This window comes from Nannobrachium achirus, assembly GCF_963921795.1.
Source record: "Nannobrachium achirus genome assembly, chromosome: 19".
Classification (NCBI taxonomy): Eukaryota; Metazoa; Chordata; class Actinopteri; order Myctophiformes; family Myctophidae; genus Nannobrachium; species Nannobrachium achirus.
The window spans coordinates 11,858,534-11,870,807 of record NC_137826.1 but is presented as its reverse complement, the minus strand read 5'-3'; the positions used below and the strand labels follow the sequence as shown (position 1 = coordinate 11,870,807).

General features: G+C 41.4%; 1 protein-coding gene across 1 annotated transcript in view; it reads right to left on the bottom strand.

Annotated features, from left to right (window-relative positions):
• The window catches only part of myo7ab (myosin VIIAb), a gene marked incomplete at its 3' end in the record, with an annotated part of 54,991 nt that extends 43,167 nt beyond the window's left edge, over nucleotides 1-11,824 (bottom strand). The window contains exons 1-7 of the mRNA XM_080748543.1: nucleotides 11,699-11,824; nucleotides 8,333-8,517; nucleotides 7,375-7,496; nucleotides 6,015-6,157; nucleotides 5,664-5,777; nucleotides 4,999-5,152; nucleotides 2,500-2,576 (exon numbers count right to left, since the gene is read on the bottom strand). Coding sequence (XP_080604669.1) covers nucleotides 2,500-2,576; nucleotides 4,999-5,152; nucleotides 5,664-5,777; nucleotides 6,015-6,157; nucleotides 7,375-7,496; nucleotides 8,333-8,517; nucleotides 11,699-11,809 — 906 coding nt within the window. The 5' untranslated portion in view covers nucleotides 11,810-11,824. The remainder of the gene's footprint in view (nucleotides 1-2,499; nucleotides 2,577-4,998; nucleotides 5,153-5,663; nucleotides 5,778-6,014; nucleotides 6,158-7,374; nucleotides 7,497-8,332; nucleotides 8,518-11,698) is intronic.
• Between the last annotated feature and the right edge of the window lie 450 nt (nucleotides 11,825-12,274).

Sequence of the window (12,274 nt, the reverse complement as noted above, 5' to 3'; positions counted from 1 at the left end):
CACACATTCACACAGTACACATAAAACACTAAAGCGCCATTTATACTTAGTTACGCATTGATGTTGCACAACAAAAGTAACAGATCACATCTAAGGTAAGCATATAGAGCTTGCTGCTTTTCAGAAATTGAAATTAAAAAATAATAACGATATTTTAAGATTTTCATGAATGGAAATGACAAACAGATGACAGTTTCCTGCCTTGGATTAGGTATAGTTCCAGAATCTATAGAATTCGGAGATTGTGGAATGGCTACAGAAAAAAAGAAAAATAGAAAAGAACGGCAGAGCACCGGATATTATCATCCCGTGAGTCTGTTATCACCATTGTCATCCCTTAGCTAAGGCTCAGTAGTCTGTCTACTGGCTAACAGGAGGCTGGTAGACCGGTTATCACCCATGGTCTTGTCACTGCAACGCGCATGCATCATCACACGTTCAGGGGAATAAAAAAAGTCATACTCACGCTGGGATTCGAACCTAACCTAGGTTGGGATTACTAGCCATGTGTTCTTACAGAGATCGCTACTGAGACATACGCGCCACTGAAATATTTGTTTTATTGACAAAACCACGACGGAGGCGCGCAGTCTCAAGCGATCATGAGCCCCGTGAGACACCGGTGAGCGAGCGGTAGCGAGAGAGTCGCCGTGTGGAGCAGTGCGAAGGTCGCATGAGCTGACTCAGTGCCGTTACTGAGTTATGTGCCGTTATGGACAGAATATTAAATATTATTCCCCCCTAGTTCCCCCCCTTAGCTCACTGAGTAGTGTCAGTTGGCAGGGAATCCAAAGGTCCGGGTTCGAATCCTACTGAGGGAACGGCTAGCAGTGATGTTATTAGGTTTTCAATGTAATGGGTCCTGGGACCCACAGGTGGTCATTCAAATAGGTCCCAGAAAAGTTTTATGAGTCCTCAATACAATGTTTTCGAGCGCTGTGAGCTTGTAGATCGGCTATTTTCAAAATGTTTGCCTATTTCTTATACAATTTGGCTAATGTTTGAACTTAGAACTAGGATTTCTAAATACACCAGTAAGACTCCCTAATCGGGAGATAAGCGACCGTCAGGTCGCAGCGTGATTTTCGGGCAAAATGTGTAGGAGCAGTGTCCAAAAATGTGTTTGAAAAAAATCGGCCTGATGGTGGCGCTGAGTGTAGACATAGGGTGTGCCGATTTGTGTGATTTTAGGGCAAAATCTGTAGGAGCAGTGTCCAAAAATGTGTTTGAAAAAATCGGCCTGAAGGTGGCGCTATATGGGACAGATCCATGTTGATGACATGAGTGTAGACATACTGTGTAGCGATTTGCGTGATTTTAGGGCAAAAATTGTAGGAGCAGTGTCCAAAAATGTGTTTTAAAAAATCACCCTGAAGGTGGCGCTATATGGGACAGATCCATGTTGATGACATGAGTTTAGACATACTGTGTACCGATTTGAGTGATTTTAGGGCAAAAATTGTAGGAGCAGTGTCCAAAAATGTGTTTTGCAAGAATCCGCCACATGGTGGCGCTAGAAGAGGGCCATGTGAGAAATGAGGGGTGGGGTCTCCGCGCCAGGAGACCGGTAGTCGGTGGTCCCCGGGAATTCCCCGTGAGCAGCCCTGTTGGGGTGGTCATTTGGTCATTTTTGCACATTTGGTCATTTTTTACATCTGGGGGTCCCCCAGGGACCTGGGGGTCCCTGGAGCTCCGGGGGTCCTTGGAGGTTGTAGTTTGGCAGGCAAGGAGTGTGTGTGCAAAATCTGGCATGGATCGGGGCAACGGTTGCGGAGATATGAGCAGGGCAAAAGTGTGACATGTGACGTGTGACAGACAGACTGACGGACTGACGGACTCACAGTTTGTGGAGGTTTTACTAGGCTACAGACACCCAAATACAACAGGTCCATTTGGTTCCATTTGTTCACCGAGTTACAGACCCATAAAGTTCTATTTGGTTCCTAACTATCATTTATCTGGGGACCCCCTGGAACTCCCTCAAGGACCCAGGACCCCACTTTGAGAACCACTAGTGAAAATAGTTTTTAGCTGTTCCAGGTTTAACTGATAATAAATCTTTACAGTGTTTATCTTACACAATACATTAAAAAACGAATTAAACTATCTAAACTAATATAGCAACTTAAGTAGAAGAAGTAAATTATTTTAACATGGACTCCAATGGAGGCGCATCCCCGGGACCCCAGGACCATGACATGAATGAGTCCCTGGGCGACTTGAATGAGTTTTTGATGCGGGATGCGCACGTAATGACATCACTGGGCTAGTAAATTATTCCCCTGAACGTGTGGTGGTGCGTGTGCATCGCAGTGACAAGACCATGGATGATAACCGGTCTACCAGCCTCCTGGTAGCCAGTAGACAGACTACTGAGCCTTAGCTAAGGGATGACAACGGTGATAACAGACCCATACTAAGGGATGACAACGTGGTAATCGGCTGCGCAGAGAGACCTTTATCCACATACACAGTACAGATAAAAGATTGAGCCCCCACCTCTAAGAGAGAGGCTGCAGCTGCTAGATCATGGGATCTGATCACCACGCAGGCATCCAGGTTGGCATACGTACGAGCTGAGGAGTGAGAGAGAGCACATTATGGTCATTTCCATCAAATGCATGTATTTATGACACAGACAGGACTGTACTGGGAACAGTTACCTCTATACTGAACCCCCCACATAACCAAGCAATATACTGTAGCCAAATCAACCACTTTGACATGTTCTTTTACTAACACAATAAGGCTTACCTTAATAGCTTTTTAAAAGATTCATACTACCATCGATGAAATATATGTACAGTATGGTTTACTGTACATAAACAGACCCTTTTTACTTACAGGTGAATTCTAAACAATCAGAAAATGACAACAAGAATGCTAAAATATGGAACAAATAATGACAAATACGTGTATTTTCTTCATCATTTGGTGGTTTCAGTTTCGAACACAGGACAAAAATATTGTTAATCATTGTCCATGGGCTCATGGGCTTCTCCCCCCCCCCCCCCCCCCCCAAATCAAATCTCTAATCATCATTAAATTCTGCTGTATTCCCCAAAGGCTAGATAACGTTTGGCAGCATGTCCAGAATTATACAACCCACTTTTTAACTATTTAAAAAAAGAATTACAACAGTCAGTTGTAATTCAGCTACAGACTGACAGGATGCCTTGCTTGCATTGCTGGAACTGTTTCAGGGCTGTACAAGTTGCTGAATCCCCATCCCACCAGTAATAACAATGCAATTACAATGAGGGTATGGAAAGAGCTGCCAGTTTATTAAGGGACTTTGATCAGGTCTCCAAGGAGCTTTGGGTTCAAGTGAGGAACTCACTAACCTTTTGGCTCCACAGACCTGTTTACACAATCATGTGCTCTGGATAATCATGTATTTCCCTAATTTGGATTCCTGATGTTCTTGATATTTTTATTTGTGTCAACTGTACTTGTTAAAGAGGCGGTGCCATAGTTTTGTACTTTTTCTGGTTTTCATGTGTCTAGGAGGTTGACAGTACTTCATTAGACCCGGGTGATGAGCAATTATGTATTGCCTTTCCATTTGGGTTTTAGCTGGAGGCTGCCACCTTGTGGGGTCAAACGTGCCGGTCCAAAAACACAGATACTTGACAGGATTATTGTTATTGTTTGTAATGTTAGTTGAAATATGAGCATATAAATTATATTCTGGGACATATCTAACTAGTTATGATATTTATCTGGCCTAGAATATCAGCTGATTTCAAAAAACAAACATAAATCCTGTCAAACAAAAAAGTCCATATGACGTCCTGGTAATGACGTCAAGATCATCCCCATATGGGCTGATGTGATCTGGCCCCAATCGAGATGTCACTGATTGGTCCAGGTCCTGACCGTGCTTGCTGGGTTATGGAATACTTTCATTGCCGTAAGCAAGGATGTTTTATTTATTTTTTGTTACTTTTGGGTCAATTTATAAATTCATTTGTTAAGCAGCCGTGTAATACGCAGGATAATTGCCGGGTTGCCGGTCATTATTGAGAAATGAATCACTTCAAGGTGATAAGGCATGCGTCGTTGCCTTATCACCCTGTCGGGATAAGGCAGAAATCAAACCCATGACCTTCTAGCTGTGAGGCAACAAAAGCACTACTGACTGCACCACCGTGCCCCCATCACCATCATTTCTACAATCTTCAACATCACCACCAGCATTATGATCACCATATCACCAACATCATCACTACAATCACAATCCATTCTATAATCAACACCACCACAATCAATAATCAATATCAGATCTATAAGTATCATCATCAATACAATCACACCATCACTAAATTGACAAGCTGAACTGTCCTCAGTTGAAGCTTGTTCAATCATTGCAGCTATAGAGGCCAATTTGATATTGAGGAATGCTATGCCGTATTGCCACAGAGGAATTATCAATCACATGTTCCCTATAAACAATTTCTTTGAATCCATAAATAGGTCATAACTGGAGAAGCATAGTGGCCACTTTGTATACAGTATATGAAATCATGCCTATAGCCAATAAGCCACTGTTTGCTCTGGGAATTCACTCCTTGAACCATCATTAAAGAAAATGCTTATGATGCATTTTTTTTTGCATGATTCCAATTACAAGACATGTCACAACGTGTCTAAATGTTTAGCAATTTGTCTTACTGTTCTTGTCTCTTCATAAAATAACAAATTCTCTGCATAAATCTCTTGGCTAACTATTTCAACCTAATCAAAAGTGATTCCAGCAGTTTAAAGGTTTTCCTCTGAACTGTACACAGGCCAAACATTTTCCATGCCAAGGACCCCCAAATAGCCATAACATCTGTCTAATTGTTTTTTAATAGAATTGACAAAACTGACATACCCAAAATATGGACACGGGTTGGAAGTGGTTAAACTGGCATAATAGGTTATGAACCGAATTTAAATTTAAATACAATTGATTATTATTTTTTAATCTTTGAAAATCACTGAACTGTAACTCACCCTCAAAGCAGAGGTTGCCCATTTGCAAGATGGCTGCCAGCAGCTTGGATATTTCCCAGTTCTCTGTCTCGCTGAACATGAGAACCTTCATGGCAGACTGGATGCTGGAGTAGTCACTCAGATCATCTCTGCCATCACACTGTGTACAGTTACCCTGAGTGAGAGACACATACATACATACATACATACATACATACATACATACATACATACATACATACATACATACATACATTGATGTTGATGGAATACTTTATTAACAGTTTACAAAAAGAAAAGGCACGTGGCACAGATTTATACAAAAAAATGCTAAAACCCAAATAATCCCTCAGGGCTTGTTTCCATAACCTTAAGGTCCTGTGTGTATTCAATTCATCAAGACATTTAATGACAAACAATCTTTAAATGTCGATCTTTAAAGGCAAACAATAATATATACATTCATCATACAGTACATACATACATACATACATGCACTATTTCACTACCACATAATTACTAGCCGAACAGACCTGAATTCCAGAAGTCTAAAACCTTCCTAGGCCAGGCAGCTATGGATTCCCTGACCAGCGTTTGATTCCAGATGGTTACACAACTTATTGAGCTCATGTAATGTAACACACACGTACTACGCACACGCACGCACCACGGACGCACACACGCACCATAGTGAGGTAGGTGTAGTCCGTGGCCAGACCCAGGCACAGCTTGGTCTTCAGCTCTGGGGCCATTCCCTTCAGCATGCAGTAGAATATATGGTAGTTCCTTTCGTCTGGAGCCTGAAACAAAGAGGGAAATTAAAATAAGTAATACAAAGATGACTAGTTAGATGTCTCTTATTAAACCATTACCTAAATACTATTAAACAGCATGTCTGGGATTGTGTTACAGTACTATTGTTATTAACATGCTGTTATACTGTTATTAATTTACCTTGAACAGTAACCCAAATTCAAATAGATATGCTGAAAGTGCATAGCGAATTGTGATGATGGTTCATTAGTGTCAGCTATTACCTGTCGACAGACTCGGGACTTCTCCAACAGGTACTGTTCTATCTTGGCTCCTTCAATTGCCCCGCGTTTGTTGAAGTGGATGTCAATGTACTTCCCAAAACGGCTGGAGTTGTCATTACGAATGGTCTTGGCATTGCCAAATGCTGGTTGAATGAGAAAGAATTATCCACTCAGTGAATAATGGGAAATACGTTGGTGCTGCAGATATTGCAGACAGATCTGGTTATTTACCGTTATATTAGTGCCTATTGAGATTGGCAGATTTCACCCAGGTTTTTTCATCTCACTCACGTCACTTTGTCTGCTGACCTCACTCAGCAACAAAATAAAAAGAATGCACTAAATTGCAGGCGCTTTTTTAGAGTAAAAAAACAAAAAAGAAGAAGACACGTGTGACATGTGTGATCTTGACAGGTTGCCCCAGAAAATGTGCCAATCTCAACAGGCACCAACGGTATGTTTCAAACTTAGATATACTTGTTTGACTTCAGCATTTGTCACTTGCTCTATACCGAATGTTAATACTGTAACTATGCAGCTACACCAAGACCTTAAAATGATATGTTGGAACTGAGATTTTTTACTGTATGCATTTTTTTATACATCTGCTTAGCCATAGGCATAGACCAGGGGCATACAGTAACTACCGTGACGCAGCCAACGCATGCGCATCAGGGCCCATGAGGTTCAGGGGCACACGCAGGTCGGAGAAAAAAAAAGGAAAAATCTAATAACAATATATACAGACGGAGCCGCCACCATTTCAAAATAAAACATGTGTTGAATGATCACATTACAAATATCCAATACAATGACTCTTGTTTTGAAATGCCCACTGCTGACGGAACACAGGCTGAAGAGACGTTCTGACTTCTGAGTAAAAACAACACGTCAGGCATTATGGAATATAAAGTTTCAACACAAGACTTTGGGGCAACAAGTTAATATTTACCATGCTCTATGGATAATGGAACAAAATGTGCCCAACTGCTCTTTCGTCGTCGTCCTCCTTTAGCAGGTGAGTTAAGTAATTAATAGGAGGGGGGTTGTTGTTGTTGTTGTTGAGGGGCACTTGGTGAAAATCTCGCGTGGGGGCACGTTTTGGGGCCTTGTTCCGCCACTGGCATAGACCCTAATATTAAAGTTTGAAGCTCAATATCTCAAAACCATTTAGACAGAGATGCTGACAGAACCTTACTAGTATTCTAAGGTCATATACTTTGTCATAATTAAACATAAGGCACAAAAAGGAAGGAATATAGAGCAGAGCTGTGGGTGATTCATTGCGTCCCACACCCCCTAATCAAAAGCTCTTCCTGCAGCTATGAATGTAGCGGACTGTGTAGTGTATTGGTCTGACCTTCCAGGATGGGGTTGGCTTCAAGGACCTGCTGTTCTATCCAGGAGTGTTGTCCACTGATGGCTGCTAGGAACTGGAGGATTAGCTTGGTGCTTTCCGTCTTCCCTGCTCCAGACTCACCACTGTCACACAGAACAGTCAGATAAACCATTACTTTTCAGGATATATAGGTATATATATATATATATATATATATATATATACACAGTATATATATATATATATATTAAGGCTGGGACTTTAACTGATTAATTGTGATTAATTAATTACAGAAAATTAACGCGATTAAAAAAATTAACGCGTTTTAATCGCACTTAGTTTTTGCACCACATAACCTTCAGTTTTGGGCATACCGATCATAGCGATGCACCAACCAAGAAGAGAAAACAAACGCAAAGGGAGAAGTAGCCCATCAGAGCGCTTTGTTTGGCCCAATGGATGCAAAATTTAGATTTAAAAAACTCACTTGTTGATTCACTCGTACAACAAAATGTGTTTTACTTGAAAAAAATTGCTTCTCAGGTCAAATATTGATGTGCGATTAAAATGCGATTAATTGCGATTAATTAATCACAGAGCCTGTAATTAATTAGATTAAAATTTTTAATCGCATCCCAGCCCTAATATATATATATATATATATATATATATATATAGCAAAGTAGCAGACTGACAAGCTCAAAACGCGCCACTTCTCGGGCGCGTTTCGAGCTTGCGGATCTGCTAAGCTCAGTAAAACTATACCTAAACCTCCTGTTGCGGTTAAATGCCGTCTGTGTGGTGGTGGCTGCCGCGCGGCAGTTCCGTGGCAGATGCCGCTGCCGGAAAATGCATTCGCTCCTTCTGACTGGGGTGGCATTTCATTAACTTAATGACAAGATGGCCGCCCCTTGTGAATATGGTCAATATGCAGGTGCTTGCACGGACACACAAACACTGGAGGACAAACGTACTTTACCTGATAATACAGCACTGATCCTTCATGTTTCTCTTCATGTTGAAGTAGCAATTGTCTGCAATGGCAAATATGTGTGGAGGCAGCTCCCCGATCTTCTTGTTGGTGTAGAGGCGGATGTGGTCTGCTGTGTAGATGGGCAACAGCTGGTAGGGGTTCACAGCCACCAGGATAGAGCCTGTGTAGGTCTGCAGGGATTCAAGATCAAAGCACGTTCACACCAGTGTTTCTCAAACTTTAAAGATGCAGTGCCATGATTTATTTCCCCCCTAAAACATGATTATCAGGTATTATTATTATACTAGGAGGAGGATGTTTTCCAAAAGAGTGTACAGAAAGAGTTAAAATTAGGTTTTTATGTGGCCACACCCACCAGTTCATTAAGTATGCCTGGTTGTCAGGTGGGGGGTTGACCCAGCTGAAGTTAGCCACACCCACAGTGTTGGGTGAATGGTAAAGGGGGAGGGGATGGTTATATGATGACATTTAATCACTGTTTTTGGATTAGCACTTTTGACCCACAAGGTGTCAGCCTCTGGGAAGAAACCCCAAATACAAAGGGAATAGCCTACTGTCAACCTCATAGACACATGAAAACCAGAAAAAGTACAAAACTATGGCACCGTCTCTTTAAAATGTCTCCCCTTAGTGTACAAATGGAACCAAATGAACCATTTGGTTCCATTTGTACACTGTCAGAGTTACAGACTCTCCTCAGGGAACCTACAGTCCCTGGAATCCATGGTCCAGAACCACTGGTTTACACGAATAAATAATGTTGTATAGTTTGATTGGTTTTTGATTGGAAAATACTCACATTTTGTACTTAAGTAAAAGTATCAATACTGCAATGTAGACATACTCTGTTACAAGTAAAAGTCAGGAATTCAAAATTGACTTGGGTGAAAGTACAAAGGTATTGGTATCAAAAGGTACTTGAAGGACCAAAGAGTACTCATTATGCAGAATGACCCATTTCACAATTTTTCAACAATGCGTCGGCTTGTAGAATGTTCAAATGGCCGAAATGTACAGTATATAAGGCTGAAATGGGTAATGTATGTTTTGTAATAATAATCAAAATCTACAAAGTAACTAGTAACTAAAGTTTTCAAATAATTGTAATTCTAAAGTACAGTACTTGAAAAAATGTACTTAGTTACTTTCCACCACTGTTAAGGATCAGAGGACCTTTGCACAAATCAATAATGTTGTATAGTTTGATAGATTGGTGTATGAGAGATTATAATGTACATTAGAAATCAATAACAAGGTAAAAGGAAGGTCGATCTGTTTAATTGATCAAACTATGATGTATTACAATTTGGATTTTTTTTCTCAAATCAATAGGCTCTACAGCAAAGAATTAGCAGAGATATTTCATTGATTGATTTCAGAGTTGGTAGCCTACAAAATGATCACATTGATTGTCAAAGACCACCTAACAAGCTGGAAAAAACATTCAAGGCCTGAGTATTAGCTATAGCAAAGATCACAGTTAATTAGTGATGAAGAATGAAGAGCTAACATTGTAGAAGCTGCTAACAATAATAATAATAATATAATGTATAGGCTCCCGGTTGAATATTGTTATGTTAGTATTTTCTTTGTTCGGGCCAAGTGATGTCAAGCCGAGTTCTACAGTATACTCACCCTTCCACCACAAGTAGTCTATATGGAGAGAGAGTGGAGGAAACAATGAAATAACCGTTTTTTTTTAAGACTCAGACTGATAGCTTTTAGCTAATTATCTCTGCCAGGCTTAAAGGTAGGGTAAGTGATTTCAAGTAAGTTTCAGTTTCAGTTTTCATGTAGGTGACAGGCGGGGGCCTTCCTCCAATCATGATCAAGTGGGGGCAGGCCTTGGTGCACGTAAGGCCCGCCCCCACTTGACCATGATTGGAGGAAGGACCCACTCTATCCTGATTGGAGGAAAACCAGTCTCCTCCACCAAAACCGAAAATGCTTTTTTCTCCTAACAGGGGACAAGGCTGACACTTGTCTACAGTGACTAGTACCAGTAAGACGCCCTAAGGGCGAGAAGAGACCGCGCCTGTAAGTAAAGGCAGTAAGCTTTGCCCCATGGACCAAGAGCCTGCCCTTCCTCTGCACGTGACACTAGTATGTTGCAGGGTCTTTCCCCTACTTTTATTGTCTTTGGCATGACCCTGAAGCCAGGGATTGAACCCCGACCTCCAACCTCAGGACGGACACTAAACCACAAGGCCACTGAGCTGGTGTATTACCGCTACAGTGTATTATTACTGAGGCATCAGGCATGTCATCTGGCAGAGAATCGTGCTCCACTAAGCACAACATTCTGTTTGATACTTCATCCCATGACTATGCCGCTCCACAAAAAAGAGTTCATTTGTATGACGACGTGTAACTTAGGCATAAGCCTCTCACATTGCAGCGTCAACCAACCAAGCAATAGCTATAGAGTACAGTATGCTGCTGCAGAAAATCCCCTTTGACCCGTGGGGTCTTTCAGCCAGCTTAGATGTGTGTCAAGACTGGCACAGCATGACTCATTTCAGTTTGCCTCAGCACTGCAGTGTGAAAAAAAAACAAAAAAAACAAACAAAAGAGAAGTAAAATAGTTCTAGTCTGGCAAAACCTAGCCTGGCATGGTCAGATTAATATCACCACGTAGATGGAATCTCTGTGTGGAACCTGCATTTCCAAGGAGCAGATTTAAAAAATGGCTCTGGTGATAAAATGGCTCGATCTGTTGGTACTATTTGCATAATGGGCTCTGATTATTTGCAGACTGGGCTCTGATTGGTCCCTCACTACTTCGGAGGGAGTGAAATCCAAGTTGCACAAGCTATTCCCAATGGTCCAGGCTGCCAAGACCCAGTTTGACAAGTTGCTTATTTTTTACTCTGGATGGCGCTGTTCGCTAGCTTATGGGTCACCAATTATTTCCGGGGTAACCGGAAGGTCACCTGACACGTTGATGACGAAATCAGAAAACAAAAACAGGTTTCACTTTTGTTTTGAAAAAAACAAAAAAAACAAAGGATAAAGCCTCATAGTGTAGTGTAGTGTATGGGACGAGTGGTGGAAACGAGGTGGACGCGAAAACAGATATATTTTGAGTGGATTGTCGTGTGTAGACACTAGACAGGGATTAATTTCCAAGGACAGGGCACCCGTGCGCATCTTTTGAGCCTCCCCCCGCGACCAAATCGGAGCATATTCTCTGATTTTTCAAAGGCTAGTGACAATCTCTGAAAACGTGGCAGGGAACGACACAAGTCGAAAAACAATGTTTTGGCGGTCAATTAACATTGAGGATTTTACTGTGTACTACAGACTTTTTGGCTGAGCTGTAATGGATGGTGCATAGCGGGGGGAACTAACATAGATGGTTCTCTCATTGTAGCGGATGAGCAGGTTGCGCAGGATGCCGGCTTCGTTGAGGTCCCCCAGGCGGATCATGTCCTCCACGCCGTGGATGGAGGTCGGGTGCATGGGCTTGATGTTGGTGGCATTCTGGGGGTCGATCCAGTGCTCCTGTGTGATGGAAGGAAACTCATATTCATCACCACGAATACTAATTTTATACTTCTTCACATGACACTAACATTGTCTCATCGCTTCATCTGTAATCGTCATTATGTTATTTTCAGTAATGGCATATATAAATGATGCTTAAAGCTGTAAGCAAGGACTTATTTTAGTGAATAAACCAGTCTGTATGGTAGAGCAGGGGTTCTCAACTTGGTTTGACTCGGTTCCAAAGATAAAGTATATTGTGAAAATAGCCAATCTAGAAGCTCACAAGTTCACAACGGCTGCCCGTTTTCGTCTTTCTTTATTATTTGACAATTTGGACAATGTTTGACCAGTGATAGATTGTTGATTACTTTAGATGTATTTATTTTTTTCATATTTTTTTTTTAAGATATTACAAAAGCCTTAAAAGTCATTAAAGTG